This window comes from Melampsora larici-populina (assembly GCF_000204055.1).
Source record: "Melampsora larici-populina 98AG31 unplaced genomic scaffold MELLAscaffold_14, whole genome shotgun sequence".
Taxonomy (NCBI): domain Eukaryota; kingdom Fungi; phylum Basidiomycota; class Pucciniomycetes; order Pucciniales; family Melampsoraceae; genus Melampsora; species Melampsora laricis-populina.
In genome coordinates, this window is record NW_006768778.1 from 25219 (window position 1) to 41385 (window position 16167).

Consider the following 16167-nt stretch of genomic DNA (forward strand, 5'->3'; position numbering starts at 1 on the left):
ATTCTCACCTTATGAAGTTCTTTTCAATCAGAAAGCAATTTTACCAGTGGACGTTGAGGCGGGGACCTTTCTCGGGGTGGATTGGGACAAAGTTACTACTAGAGAGGAGTTATTAATGGCAAGAGTGGAGCAGTTGGAACAAAGGGATGAAATGTTGAAGAAGGCTTATGACAGGATGATGAAGACAAGGACAGAGGGTATTATATATTGGGATAAGAAGAATTCACATAGGTTAAGAGGTGCTTTGGAGGCTGGGGATTTAGTCTTAGTGTATAACACAAGCTTGGAATCCCAATGGGGGAAATTATTCAAGTATAGGTGGAATGGGCCTTATAGGGTGAAGGAACAATATCCGGGAGGATCTTATATTCTGGAAGAATTGGACGGGACAGTGTTAAGTAGACGGGTGGCAGCAGAACATATCAAGAGATTTTTTCCGAGAGGGGTTTCAGAGGTTTCAGTGCAGGAAGATTTTCAGGAGGAGGAATCAGCAAGTGCGGGAAGTTCAGAATAAAATAAATAAATAAATAAAAATAATTCTCTTCAAAGTTTTTCTTTTTGTTGGTTTTCTTGTGTATATGTTGGGTTGTTTTCTTTTTTTCTTTTCTTTCTCTTTAAGGTGGACTGTATTTGTATTGGATTGGTAAACTTAGTGTTAAAGCGGGTGTAGTCCGGTGGATTTTCTTTATTATCTCATTCTCTTCATCATTGGTGGTGTGGGATAGGATAGTTGAGGATGGTGGGTGATGGCAGGACGGATAGTGATCAAACTTAAAAACAAGAAAGTAGTGGGTACAGGGCGGGCATAACAATCATCAAATCAAAATTCAACATTCAATCAATCAAGCTGAATTTGGAATACTACTTAAAATCAATTTTCTTTCTTTCTTTCTTCTCTTTTTCTTTTTTTCTTCATATACCTCAAATTATCAAATAAATAGCAGGGGGCATGGGATGGGTACAAGTTACAAACTTCAATAAATCAACTTTAACAATTAAAACAAACAGATTACTGCTATAAAACCTTTTCCTTATTTTCTTTATTTTCTTTTTCTTCTCTTTTATCTTTTATTTTCTTGTTTAAAATTACAAATTTACCTACATTCAACTTATCACTTTATCAATTTCTTTATTCTTTTCTTTTGTTATCACGGCGGAAGGGTATAGGTAGACGAGGTTGGTGGAAAGTAGGCAGGAAGGAATGGTCAAATCAATCAATTAACAAGCAATTAAAAATCAAATTAAATTAAATCAAAAAATCACATGAAGAGTAAATCAACAATTACATAGAAACAAAATTTAAATAATGAATATTCAAACGTCAAAGTATAATGAAAAACAATTACGAATAGTACGATTCAAACTCTGCATATGTTTCTCTTTTTCTTCTTCTCTTCTTTTTTCTTTTCTACGGGGACGGGATTGGTAGTTGAGGATGGTGGAATCGCTGGCCGGTAATAGAATATTAGTGTTACACATTACATCAAATCATTTTAAATTACAACAACTTAAGTCTGGAGTAGGCACTGCCAGCATAGATGCCTCACGTTGAGAAATCCGAGGCATCATTGGAGGCAAATCCTCGGACAAACCTTGTCTGAGGTTTTTGCCCAAGGTATTTTTTTGCCCTGAGAATTACCTCGGATCAAAACCTCGGGAAGCTTCCGTCCGAGGTTTTGCATCCGAGGATACCTCGGATTTTGTAATCCGAGGTAAATATGTTGGCGGTGAGGGGGTTTGGGGAGAGGCTGCACATTAACATCAAAACAATCAAGCGGCAACAAAATTACAATAAAATTACATATAAAATGGTTACTACTACAGCATGATCTTTTCTTATTTTCTTTTTTGGTATGGGTTACGAACAAGTGGTATGAGTGAATGAGGAGGTTGGATTGTGTAGGACAGCTATGATGATTACGGTTGTGGAATTTTTTTATCTGAGGTGTTGGCGGTTTTGATAGGAGACTTGAAACTTAGTATGGGATTAAACGACTACACAACTCTGGGATATTTACTTATAGCTTACATTTTGAAGATAGTTGATACATGTATTCTTGTGATATAGTACGAGTTAATATCCGGGACAGACTCCGGTGCGCATTACATTAGTGTCAAGGCCTAGTTTAGAGGTTACTTGGGAATTGGTTTATTTAGTAGTTTGATTAAGGGAAAATGAATTATGGAAAACATATCAAATAAGTATAGTTACTAGTGGACGGAAAGGAGTTAGTGGAATAGTTTAATTTAGTATGACGTGGAAGGTCACTGTTTAAAATGTGTTGTATAAATCAAAAAAAGGTGGACATAGTGGTTTTTTGTCTAAGTTGGGGGAGGTGGCTCAAGAATTTAAAGAGAAAAATTCTTAAAAGGCAACTCACAATCATTCCAACAAAATTGGTTCTTTATTATTATTCACGATTTTTTCTGCAAGATTTTCCAACTACAACTTTATTCATAAGATTTTTTTTGGCTTCAATACTTTAGCAGGAAATGGATAACAAGGATTGGCGTACAAGAAGTAAACGGTAAAGACAGAAGAGAAAGTAGAAGAAGACTTAAACAAAGAAAACAACAGCTTTAATCTTGATTGCAAGCACGCTTTTTACCCTTGTCAGAAGAAGAAGTACTAGGATCAGTAGACTCAGAAGAAGGGGGATACATGATCAAATGAGCAACAAGAGATTTTAACCTTTGAATAAGACGGACTCTAGCGTGGACCTCTTTTTCAGAGTTGGGATCAAAGACGGACCAATGTTCATACAAGCTTTCTACCATAGATTGAGTAAGACTAGCAATGGTAGCGGCGGAGGAAGTAGAGGGAGCATATTTACCTACACGTCTAATTTCTTCAGATACATCTACCTTTTTAGCAAACCAGAAAAGAACAGCTTTATCACCATACTTCTTAATACATTCTTCAATCACATCATCTAAAGAAGGAGCGGGAACAGGTTCTGGGTCTAAGTCAATAACAGGGTGGGGGTCTAAATCAATAACATTGGCAGGTTTGGGACGAATAGAGTTGGAAGAAAAGTTAGGAGGTTTTTGAGTAGGAGGAGGAGTAACATCAATTTTAATTGGAGGGGTCTTAGGACGAGCAGGGACAAAGGGTGCAACAAAGAGATCAAGAGCAGGTGGTGAAGAAGGTTGCTTAGGAGGAGGCTGTTGAGGAGCCTGAGGTTGAGGTTTTGGCGCCTTAGGAGGAGGACGGTGGTGACGTTTGGTGTTGGGCGACTTGGTGGAGACATTGGGCAAAAGAGGGACGTTTCCGCGGTTGTTCCACAAGCAGATGTCAGCTTTCCATTTTGCAAAGAACTTAGGGTTAGTAGGTTTGTCCGGTTTGGAGGTCCAAGCTAGGACTCGAGCACAACGGGCAGCTTCCGTCTTGTTGTCGGCACCGGGAACATAAGGGGAGACAGTTGGAGGAACCACGATGTTGCCTTTGGAGTCAGTAACGGGTGGCCAGTCTAGGAAGAAGAGACGGACATTAGAGAAGGAGAATTCAACAAATCAAAGTGAATCAATACACATTTACAAGAGGAATTTTAGGGGATAACTTACCACAATACATGCCACATCTAGCGCACTGATCACAACTCTCAGCGGGAGCAAGACCACGAGGTGGAGCTGAGTTGTACACAATCCAAGTATGGGACCAGTCATCCTCCATGCAGGAAGAACAGGCATAGGGTTGGGGTTTGTGAGCATTGGTAAACATTTTCTATACGCACATTACATAGGTGGAAGATAGACATAAAGTACAAGTTAGTCACGAAAAGAAGGGAATTAAAACAGAAAGGTACATACCTGGGTTTGAGAACAACGAGCAAAATTGCAATTCAAGATCAAGAATTAACAATAGACATGACATCAGGATATGTATAAATCAATGTGGGGCAACGCATCAGTAAAGGAACTAATCTTTAATTGAAATATTTGCTGAAGGATTAAAAGACACGATCAATTACTGTAATCAAAATGGGTACTACACTACAACAATTAAAGAGGCAAATAAAGAGAGTCAAGATAAGCATAACTTGTTAGTGAACAGATTGAACAGCAAAGGTCTGTTAAAGTTAACACACCTAGGGAGAATGAGTGAAATACAAGTAAGGGTAAAGGTCTTGGTGACGAAATGGAGCAAATTCGATAGTGGTAAGTAAAATCAAAGCAAAAAGAGCAGCTATAGGTGTTAAACTACGGAAACAATTGAACGGGATGTTGAAAAGTACCGAGGGGAGTTTTTCAAGGAAATCAATAAACAAGTTCTATTCAGGACAAATAGTGAAGTTGGGGGAGGATGTGGAAAGCAAAAGAGCTTCCTTCCTTCTCCTTTGATACCCATCCTATCCCTCTCTATCTCGGACTCAGCTCAGCAAATTCTTACTCTCAATAGGGACAGCTCTTGTGTCTCAATTTCAGTTTCAAAAAGAACTTTTTTTTATTTTTATTATTCAAATTGAAATTGCCTTAGGATTCATATTACATAAGACAGAAGAGGCTAAACAAGATAAGACAAGACACTAAAGAAAATAAAAGTTAAAAAGTTAAATAATAATATAAACAATTTAAACAACAAACATAAACAAAGAACAAAGAAAGATAATGAACGAGTGAAAGAAAGAAAAAGAAAGAAGACAAAGATTAGCAAAATTATGAGGAATGATTTAAAAGAAACAAAATAAGAAGACACTTACGAGAAAGGGGTAGAAAGGTAAAGAACCAAGATTGAAATCGATTTGCCAAGAGGTTACTAGCTAAAAGTTAAAGAAGACATAATGATGTCAGTAAAAAAAAAGTTCAATTGAGAAAAGAAATAAACATACCTAGAGCAAGAAAGTTGAAAACCAAAATCGAAATAGGAAGGAGTTAAGCTAGGAGGGTGGAAGTGATAAGCTAAAGAAGAATGAGGATGATGTCATTAGTAAAAGAAAGAAGCAATAGAATGAGAAAAGAAGAAAGAAAAGAACATACCTTGGTTCAAAAGATTCAGAATCGAGTCAAGTGAGAAGGATTTTAGCATGAGAATGATTGGAATCGATCAGAACCGGTTGGAGCAAAGAGAAAGAAAGGTGTGAGGCCAACTTGTGGGATGGGGTGTTTGGAAAGGTATAAAAGGGGGTACGGGGTGGTGCTGAAAGGGAATTGCTAGTGCCCGTACAAGGTACGAGGGAGGTCACAAATTGTCCATGTCTGTACTAGTCAGCAAAGACTTTGGGCCAAGCCTGACCGTTGCTCAGGACACCCGCCCAGGATTAGCAAAGCAATCAGGGCAGCAGCGGTCAGGGCCTGGATTACGTGAGGATATCAGAAGGAGATGAAGGTCCCAAGATCATTCTTTCCCCCACTTCTGATTAATACAGAATCTCGTATCCTCTAGTTGGATAGCCTGCCCGACGTCCTTCCATTCCGTCATCTCGTCATTTCTCACATTTTTCGTTATTATCCTTATAATAGTAGAAATTTTAAAACTTATCCATTTGAACTTATCAATTTATAATCGTTTTTACAATCGACATGACGGAACGTACAAGCAGAAAGAAGACTACAACTGGAGATAAAGAAGTAGAAAACAACTTATCAGTTAATACGCAAGGAGAACAATCAAAAACTCCTGCAAATAATCAAAGTAACCAAGGGAGTGTCAAAAATCCCGGTTTAAGTCAAAACCAAGGAGATTTAGAGAAGTCCAAGAATCTCGGTTCAAGCTCATTGACTCAAGACCAAAGAGATTTAGATCAATCTAAGAATCTTGGTTCAGTAGGGAAGACTACAGAGTTAAATGATAGCCAAGAACATGTTGATAAAAGTAACAGTTCGGTTTTGAAAAGTAAGATCAAGATAATTTTTAATTATTGATATATCTGTCCTTTTTACACTTCATTAAAGATAAATAACTTATTTATACACTTTGTTTTTAAATAAGTAGGTTTGGAGAAAACTACAAATAACGATAATGTAATCATTGGGAGTAACCCTATCATAATTGAAGATTTGGCAGGTAAGCTTTAGAAATGTATAATTTGATGATCGAATTGAAAAATTGAAAATTAAAATGTTATGTTCAATGAATAGATGATCAAGGATCGGATAATTCAAGCGACTTGGTTAATGCTAATCTATTAGATGTGAACAACGCCTTCAAACAAATCCCAGTGAGGAAGAGTAAGGTCCAAATCCCGTAAATAATTGTAAGAGAAATAAAATTATTAAACTTATGATATACTTTTTGACATGAATAGGTACACCAAAGAAGATTAAACCAAAGTCGGTAATCTTAGAAAAAGTAGGTAGTGACAGTCAATTAGTAAATCAAGCTTATTTGAACACCTTAAAGAGCATACCAGAGAATGTACAAAGTAAGCAAATGATTCAATATAGACATTTCAATTATAGATGCTGATGAAACATGGATTGTAGGAGATTCTGTGATAATAAGCGCAAATAACGAATTCGATAACAATATCGATTTGACAGATAAGAATGCAGTACTCAAAAAGGCTATGGAATTGACAATGAGTGGTGATAGCCAAGGTGCAACTAAATATTTAAAAGTGTATGAAGTGTTAGGACATCTAGATATCATAGTCCAAAGACCATCAAGTAAAAGAGCGACTTCAGCAAACCCTCTTTTAAATGAAAATCAAGTAGAAGCAAGAGCAGACGGTGGAATTTTTGAGAACGGGATGTGGTTCTTTCCTGACAGAACAACTAATTATCAAAACCATAGTTATACTGCTTTCTTCAATAGAAACATTAAAGAATTAAGATATCCAATTCCTCTAACTATTTTTGACAAAGACTGGCAAAATAAAGCAATGGGATATCATGCTAAGAAGAAAGTAAAATCCATTGAAGGTGAATTGAAAAACAAATCGTGTACAGGTTTGCCATATGCAGATGAATGGCTTTTGGATTATGGAAATTGGAGCATTCATTATAACGGATACATAAACGCTCTGCGAAATGTAGGGGAATTCACAAGATTTGTAGATTGGTCCTTAGCTCATAAAGTAAACGTAGAAAGGGTAATGTCAGAGATGGGATGGTTGACAGCTCTGAGATATGATATAAGAGTTTGAGAAGAAGCGTTGGTGAATAGGAATGAGGTGGAATGTTTTTGTAGCCCCCCCAAATATCTCGATCTACAATCCAGTATTGGCGGAGGAATGTTACCAAGCATCCAGAAGCAGAAGTAAGCAATGAGAAGTCTTATGGTTGAGTCTCTGTAGAGAAGTAACTAAAATTTTGATTATTGTTGTGACTTGTAGATGAAACTTCATTCGAAAAGAACCCTTATGTAGAAGGCGGTGAAAGATACGGATGGGATCCGGCGACTAGTAAACCGCCTAAGAAATTCGAGAAGTCTAATCAATATCAGAATAAAACCAGTTTTCAAAATAAACAACCTTACCAAAAATGGAATAACCAAACGACTAGTGGAAGTGGACCTAGTGGATATGGTGAGGGATCATCATTGATTAACAAACCTTTTGAGAAAAAGAAGTCCCAAGGAGGTTACTTTGGTAATGATTTTGATGAAGACTATAAAGAGAAGAAAGCTGCAGAAGCACCAAAAAACAAACAACCGGAGAAGTAGGTTGCTTTTCATTGTTTGTTCTTTGTCTGATTTGTGTTTTTATAGATTTTTCCCTCGTTCAGATTATAAGAAAGATTTTTATTTGTAATCAGATCGCATTGTTGTTTTTGTGAAATGACAGATTTATTGATGATTGTTTGTACATCTTTGTGAATCATGATATTTAAGTGATCTTAGAAATGGAATGACCCAAAGAAATGAGTTACGATCGAGAGAACACTATGAATCAAGTGGAAATGAGATAGTCGAGAGCTTAGTAAGAGAATGTTGAATCTTACCAGAAGGCTGGCCAATAGAAATCAACTGTGAAATGGATGTTAAGAGATGGGAAGAAGCTCTGAATCGACATGGATTGATGGAAGAATATAGAGATGTTGTAGAAGGTTTTATCCATGGTTTTGATCAAGGCATTCCAGAGCATCGATTACCATACCCAAATGAAAACTATTTCACACCCGAAAATCATACATTGTCAAGTTTAGCTTCAGAGAAGATAATCGAGTCAATGAAGAAGGAAGTGAAGGCAAAAAGGATGTACGATCCCTTTTCACATGTTCAAATGTTGGGAGTTTTCAAATTCTTCAGATCAAGTCCTTTAGGAGCAGTTATAAACGGTGATGGGTCACTTCAACCTATAAATGATCTTTCTTACCCTTGCAACGACTCGCTGATACCATCGGTGAACTCATTTGTGAAAGCAGAAGATTTTAGGACAACATGGGATGATTTTGACGTCGTAGCGTCTTTTTTCAAATCTTTGACTACTCCATGGTTGTTAGGTGTTTTTGATTGGAAAAAGGCCTATAGGCAGATTCCGACAAAAATGGATCAGTGGAAATATTTATTGATAAAAGACTTTGACGGTAACCTTATGTTGGATACTGGGATTGCTTTTGGAGGCGTAGCTGGATGCGGGTCATTTGGAAGGCCTGCAGACGCTTGGAAGCATATAATGATGAGGGAATTTGATTTGATTACGGTTTTTAGGTGGGTATATGAAAATTTGTTCATCAAAAGAACTGGCTCAACGGTGGAAATGAAAGATATAGCAGAAAGGTCTCAACAATTAGGTCTTTTGACAAATTTAGAAAAACTATCAAATTTTGGTCACAAACAGAAATTTATTGGGTTTATTTGGAATGGCTCAAACAAAACTGTTTGATTGCGTGAGAATAAGTTATTACAAAGGAAAGAACGACTTAAAGAATGGTTGGTACCGAATGTCAAAATCACCTACGACAAATTAGAAGTATTTATTGGAAGGCTTAATTACGTCACGTATATACTCCCGCAATTGAGATGCTACCTTAATAGTTTATGCAGAATGAAGAAGGAGTGGGTGAATAAATTTGCGACGAGGAAGTTGGATTCAGATGTGTTGGAAGACCTGGAATTCTGGTTAGAAACGTTAAATGAATTTAGAAACATGAGATTGGTAGCTTCAAAGAAACCTAAGGAAATCAATTGGGTCGGTGATGTGTCGACTTCCTTTGGGATTGGAGTCTTGGTTGGCAAGAAGTGGTGCCAGTTCAAGATGTTATCAGGTTGGGAGATTAGCGGAAAGTACAAACAAAACATAGCATGGCTTGAAACTGTGGCAATTATGTTGGGGTTCTTAATGCTAATTGATATGAAAGTTTTGCGTGGCCAGAACCTGATTGTCTGGACAGATAACACCACTTTGGAGGGTGTTATTCAAAATAAGAAGTCACGAGACAGCGAGGTTAATAACAAATGGAAGATCATTCAGCAATTGTCAATCAAGCAAGATATGAATTTACATCCGATGAGGGTGACCACCAACAAGAACATAGTGGACGCCTTATCTCGAGGCATCATTGATGATGTGGATGATGCAGATCAAATGTTTGTACAAATTCCAAATGACTTAGTGGGAATTTTGGAAAATGCCACAGTAGCTCGACCGATCAAAGGTCCCTTGTAATCTACTCACTACATGCTGTCGAATTGAAATTGTAATGACCGTCTGTTCGTAAATGTTACCAGTAAATCTGAGAACAGACTTTGTACCTGATTAAATGAAAAGAGATAGTACTCTCTCAGTTTTGGATAAGTGGGCGCCGTTCCTTTGGCACGCTTATTTGGGAAATCTTTCCCGTGATTGTTACGACATCCAATTTCTGAAACACCCAATTTCCTGTCTCTTGACAGTCAGACGAACGTTAGTTATTAGGCGGCTCTAGACAACCGGGGCACTGTAGGATCCTCTTCGTCTTTTTGAGTATAGACGTTCTGCTAACTCGTTTCATTTAGTTTTGTCTTTAAGATATGAGTAGTGACATTAATTTACGCAATCTACGGGAATTTGTCTTGAATTGCGGAACTGTCTTGACAGAGCAACATCTGCATTTGCTGAACGGATGGAAACATAACACTTGACTCAGCTACAACGGTGCCGTCAAGAAGTTCTTGAAATACCTAGAGTCTCAAGCTATTGTCGACTTCGTCTTGCCAGCTAGTCCATCAGACATTTACGGCTTCTGTTTTTGGGCGGGACAAAACAAATTTGGATCAAATGGAAATGAGATCAAAGCTACAACCCTTCAAAAATACCTCTTCAGGCTGCAAGCGTGGCACCTGCTTCATGACAAACCGTACTCTCACGTAGCAGATCAACACATGAAGGTCATGATACGTGCATCAGCTCAGGCGGACGCCTTACTGCCAGTCAAGCAACCAAAGTCGGCAGTGACGATTAAATACATGATGGCCCTCTTTTGTGCTTTGAGCACGGGCGACGCGAAAGACATGGCGATCTTGGGTTGCGCCATCTGCGCCTTTTGGGGTCTAGCGCGTCTAGCCGAACTGACTTACAATATCTCGTGTGGCGACACTAGCTGGATCAATTTGGTATGGTGTAAAGACGTAGTCAGGACACATGACACGTCCAATTCATTCACCCTTCAAGTGCGGGGCGCAAAGACGGCTAAGGCAGGGGTGGCTCAACACATCCTTTTGGTAGGCCAACCAAATATCTTGTGCCTGGTGAAGGCCGTATTGAGACGCCTGGCAACCACGGCTAATGGATCCGACTCACTGTTTGGATATCAAGCACTCGATGGCTCTTGTCGGAACTTGACTCGGACGATGGTAGCTTCAAGGTGTATTTGCGTCTGGGAGTCTCATGGGTGGTATGGAATCTCCGGCCACTCGTTCCAAGTGGGTGGAGCCTCTTTTCGAGCAGCGTTGGTGATCTCTCACCAGGACATAATGGTTTTGTGACGCTGGACTTTGCAGTGCTATAGGCTGTACATCCGAGAGTACTCACCAGAGGATCTCGCTGAGACGGTGGCGTTGCTGAATGTCATTAATGGAGAATTTTGACTCAGGTTAGCACAAGTTTGGGGTTTTTGCGTAGGCTCAGGCTTGCACACAAACCCAAGTTTTGGGTGTATTGCTAACCCCATTCTTGTGCGTTTTCCTAAACCTAGGCTGGTTTACTCTGCGTGTCAGAGTGTTTTCCCTTCCCCTTCCTCGACTGGTCCCTTGACAGCTGATAGTTCCAAGGGCCTGACCCTAACGCAGCTTTTGCCAAACGTTGTCAGGGGGAAGAAGAAACCACCTCTCCCTCACACCCCATACATACTGTATGGCGCTCACGCATTATAAGCTATAAAAATATGAATTGAAATAGAAATATAATTACATCTGTTTAAGACAGGAGCAGACTTATGCTCAACTAATGTGTTAAGTGAGAACATATGAGATGATAAGTGCTGACCGTAACAAATGGATCATCATGTGGAGGATCAAGATTGAATCGATCAAAAGTGTGTTTTTTTGGTGTTATTGAGTTTATGTGGTTTTTAGTCTAAAGTGTTCGCATTAAAAGTGTTAAAGGTGCGAGTGTTCTAGACATAAGGATAAGAGGAAAGAGAATTTTTTTTATTAGTTAGTTAAATAGTTTAAAGTCAAGTGTTAGAAAGAAAAAACTTACCAGAAAGGGAATAAGTGTTGTAGTGGTGTTTGATCTTATACGTTGAAGTTGATTGGTGGAAGGGTTGTTAGATTTTTATTTTATTTTTTTTATTTTTTTGAGATTTGGTAGCTTCGAGTCAGGGCCAGTCAGGGCCAGTAGGAAAAGGACTGAACCTGGGTTCAAATCCAGTTCAGGTTGTGATTTTTAAATTTTATTTTTTTATTTTTTTACTTAAATTTGTGTGTGTGGCTCAGTTGTGGGTGGATAATTAGGGTTAGAAAGCTTGTATATCCTTGTAAGCGGTAAACTAGGTTTACAGAAAACTTGTAACAGCGGGGTTGTAAAAATTTGTCTCACGTATTCTTTTTAGAACTTTCTTTAGGTTGAAGGCAGCTTCACAGCACCGTAGTTTCATCCGTCCTCCTTGACGGTGATTCTTACCTTCTCCGGCTCAGCCTACGCTACACTGCGTAGGAGTTCTACACCGTGAGAACCAAGCCAATTCCCAGTGAATGTTATGTCTGACAGAAACTTACACAATGGGTGCGTGGTCGGACAGTCAACATCCGACAAAAACAACAATCTCCTCAAAACAATCTCTGGAAAGAGATCTGTCCTAAGAAAAGAATGGTCAGGAAAAATAATTGGCTTCACTTGGAAATGCTATTATAACTAAACTTATGGTGTGATATGACAATTGGTATAGCTGTTCAAATATTGAGTGGATTCATTTTCCCGTCTGCTGGTTGCGAAAAATCTTCCCCACCAAGCATCCAAGCTTTTGCCACATTGAGACTGTTTCTCTGACACTGAGTGGCAGTCCAAAGACATCAAGTATCCTTTGGTGGGGATGGTGTGGCAAAGTCAACAGTACACTTCAATCATGCACCAAATTGATGAACTTTCTTTTGTATATTGCTCATCTCCGCAAGGTGAACTACTTTAATCCCCCAGGTTTGATCAATGCCGTACCAAGGCCTCTTGCACTGATTCAGGTTCTGCTATTTGTCCTGGAATTCCCAAGAATTGTTATGATCCGCTCTTTCTTCTTAATCTGACTGATGAAAAGAAAAACGCCCTTTGTATCAAGCCTGTGTCAGCTCTCTTGAATACTCTACCTAACAAGATTCAAGAATTTCTCCCTTAGTTTATATTTCAATGAGGCAGTACCAAAGATCTTTTTGTTTATGATCTTACCCACACATAGTAGAAAAGCCGTTGAGTGTGTATATAGTGTATATAGAAGATTACCGTGTATTACAAAAAATGAAATGACCACATTAATTATCTACATATCATGAAAAAGTACAATGAAAGTTGAATAACAATACATCCTTCCCGTACTCATTTTTGGATTGGAGTCTCATTTCACTCCAAAGTTGAAGTGAAGTCGGCCATACTCTAATGACATGCATAAGTCCGTCAGCTTTAGAAACACCTCCTTACACAGAAAATGGAAGGAGCTGACCATACTTCAAAGGCTGACTAAAGAGACAGTCAACTTTTCAATTCCAAAGGTTCCTGCTGTGTTATGTAATGCGGCACAATAACACAAAAGATCCTTTGTACGCAACGATTGAAGGTGAAGATTTTGGTTGTACTGGACTTTGGTGTTTAGGTGTGGTAGCAAACAATAAGGGTCTCGAGGCTCATCAATCTTTTCAAGATCTTGGAAGACGTGGAGAGCAAATACCGGCTTGGAAAGCCCCTGTGACCGTATAATGTGATGGATCACACCAAAAGATTTAGTCCCCTGCAAGTTAAACTCAACATAACTGTTCCCGGCATTTTCATTGTATGTGCTGAAAGATTTTCTGCCATGTCTCCAATCTGACGTCATCTGTAAGCTGGGGTCGGTGTCCAAACCCATATCTCTCAAAATTGAGATGACTGATGCTCTTATCTCTTCCGTAGGAGAAAAGTTCTTCCCTTTGGACAAAGGCGTTTTCAGGATGATGTGAGCTCCAATTTCCTTGCCATAGTCGGGAGAGATATTACTGAGAAAATTGAGAAAGAAACCTTGCTCTGTATGCTTCTTGATCATGGTCTGTCCAACAACACCTTGAAATAGGTTTTCGAGAGGTGTTGATAATCATCAAATTTAAACATTGAATCTATATTGTTGGAAATCAAACACTCACCATGGTCCCCATTTTTGGGAAATGCAACCATTGTACCAATAATACGCTCTCCAGCCCAACATGCTGTGTATGAAGGGGGTTCAAGAAGACGGCACTGAGCTGGTAGATGTTGGGCAAAATGAAGGTTGGGTTTTGCATTGATCCCGGGCCAGTTTTCTAGAAGGTGGTGGCAATAATTCAAAGGCAGATGTGGTAGTGTGTCCACGTCCTGAGGGCAGAGCGTGTGTGATACACTTATGTTCACAATCTGTGTAGCAAGTACAATGCCCGTATGAATCTTTGAAGCATCCGAGTGTGGTTCTGCATTGGGGTAAGAAGGCACAAGTGAAAGGACCATGTACACAGTGTACAGGCTTAACCACTCGGCAGATTTGGGTGTGCCGCACATATGCATCCCTACTTTTGCTGGAACACGAGTTAGCCAAGAGGGGACAATAGTATTGGCAACTGTCTGGTGAATCATATCAAGCTTGTCTACGGAAAGGGTGGGACCAGCGGGTGATATGACTGTGCTATCTGAATGTTTGGAAGGATCGGAGCCGTTTCCACTGGGTTTGAAAGAACTTTCATTATCAGGAGGATTTCCACTGGCTTGGAAAGATCTTTCCATTTGCGTGCGAGACTTAGCAGCACGAGAATATATAGTGGCTTCAAGCGCTTGAACCTACTGATGATTGATTATGATCGAGTGAAGAGCCACCTTTGTTAAGGTTGCTCATTTCAACATCAAGATCTCCAAGAGCTGAATTATGCTCAGACGTAGGATATTTGCCATGATCAATCCTGAGATCCTCTTGCTTTTTCAGCTGCTTGCCTGCGGTCGGAATTTGGAGGTCTGTGTTTGAAAAGTCTGCTGTTAGCCCAAGGATAATACAATGCATTACATTGAAAGTGACAAAATCTAGGGGCTGCCAGTAAGGTAGCTTGTAAAACGCGGAATTGCAAACCCCATCGTCTTTCATCAATTTCTCTTGGGCCTGTGGAGTTTTTGCTTCAAGCCATTTCTGTGCTTGGTGTTTGTGCGTGAGTGCAGTCCAGGTTTTGAATACTTTGATATCAACATAGTTAATGTCATCCAATGTTATGTACCGTTTTGAACAAAAATTTGTGGACCTATGTCCAGAAAAACCAGAATTTTTTTTCATGGCAGGTACATCAGCAAGGAGAAGAAACAAAGCAGCGCGGATGATTTGTCCTTTGGGGTGTCGAGAAGTTTTGGTGAATCTGATGCCTTTCCACAAGTCTTGAAGTTCAGAAATTAAGTGTGCTAGGATATAGTGCATCTGTTCACTGATGGGTCCTTGTTGGCTGGGAGTGTTACCATAAACAAACAAATTCTCCGCTTTGTATTGAATGCCAGGCGGCAGATTGAAACATATGAGGGTAATGAGCCCAGCGCTATGTTTGTGTCCTTGTTTGGTTCCGTATGGATCAAACCAGTCGGATTAAAATCCAAAAACTAGATTCCCAGAGATGCGGGTGAAAATTTGGCCATTCTGTTTGAAACTGTTCCAGAGGGTCCCATCCCAGACATCTTGCAAGAGTCCTGATTGTGGCCGGATCCTACTCAGGGGTGCATTGAGATTTGTATCAAAAGAATGGTGTTGTGACATTTTGGCTAGCCATTCAATTAACTTCTGATGATGAAAGATTTGAACAGGCTGGACTGAAGCAGTTATTTTGGCTTTTTATTTGTATAGTAGCAATTGCAAAGGAACTTTGGCTTTGAAGACTTTGTTCTTGAAAAACAATAATTGTCGCAAAGTGTCTTACTTGGTCAAATTTCAGGTTGACCGTGTAGTGAGAAACATATCTCACATGAGACTGTTTTGATCACAGGTGCTTGTAAATTCACACACTTGAGAAGCCTTGGCATATTTGTGGGGATATCTTCCCATATGGGGGCTGTTTGTGGGTTGATTTGGGTGAGGGTGGTCTGCAATTTGTGCCGCTCCATGTGTAGTGAAGTTTGACACACTTTCACCAAACCATGCTTGATAAGATGTTCGTTCAGCACTTGTATCATGGACTGAACACAGGATGGGTGTTGAAGCAGGGTTTGCGGCGTGTAAAACGACAAGGTACAGAATTCAAGTGGGAAATCAAGTCAAAACGTGAACTGCTGATTGATGGGGAGGGATTCAGAGTCAACTGCGCGTGAGGTGGAAGCTAGGCCCTTGGAATTGATATGTAAATTGAGCACACATTGTTCTCCAACCATCAAGTGTGGAGCCTTGTGGAGAGGGAGCTGAACAGGGCCTTCATGGCTCAAGAAGTCCGTAGATTCAGGTGATCTTGCTTGTTTGCCAATGATAGGAATGGCAGCCGTGGTGTCATTGCGGTTATCATTGAATGGAGCAGATGCTGTGGAAATGATTGTCATGAGACAAGATTCACAACTGTTGATGGATGATAAACTTGCCTTGTTTCGGAGTAGATTGACCAATGGATTCTCTTTGATGACAGCCATAATTGGTTCAATG

The 16167-nt window shown here is 39.5% G+C and overlaps 3 protein-coding genes across 3 annotated transcripts; 1 reads left to right on the forward strand and 2 right to left on the reverse strand.

Moving 5' to 3' along the window:
• Nucleotides 1-2580: 2580 nt before the first annotated feature.
• Nucleotides 2581-3758, reverse strand: MELLADRAFT_85372 (uncharacterized protein; the record flags this gene model as incomplete). The annotated part of the gene is made up of 3 exons (XM_007409115.1): nucleotides 2581-3470; nucleotides 3565-3667; nucleotides 3735-3758. The coding sequence occupies 3 exons, from the start codon at nucleotides 3756-3758 to the stop codon at nucleotides 2581-2583; spliced, it is 1017 nt and encodes a 338-aa protein (XP_007409177.1).
• Nucleotides 3759-5520: 1762 nt separating this feature from the next.
• On the forward strand, nucleotides 5521-7691 carry MELLADRAFT_105502 (uncharacterized protein; the record flags this gene model as incomplete). Its single annotated transcript, XM_007408825.1, has 8 exons — nucleotides 5521-5833; nucleotides 5933-6004; nucleotides 6079-6168; nucleotides 6246-6362; nucleotides 6400-7016; nucleotides 7160-7198; nucleotides 7295-7599; nucleotides 7649-7691. 8 exons carry the CDS (start codon nucleotides 5521-5523, stop codon nucleotides 7689-7691), a joined length of 1596 nt encoding a protein of 531 aa, XP_007408887.1.
• Nucleotides 7692-15498: 7807 nt separating this feature from the next.
• MELLADRAFT_105503 (uncharacterized protein) lies at nucleotides 15499-16154 on the reverse strand (the record flags this gene model as incomplete). The annotated part of the gene is made up of 2 exons (XM_007409114.1): nucleotides 15499-15713; nucleotides 15890-16154. 2 exons carry the CDS (start codon nucleotides 16152-16154, stop codon nucleotides 15499-15501), a joined length of 480 nt encoding a protein of 159 aa, XP_007409176.1.
• Between the last annotated feature and the right edge of the window lie 13 nt (nucleotides 16155-16167).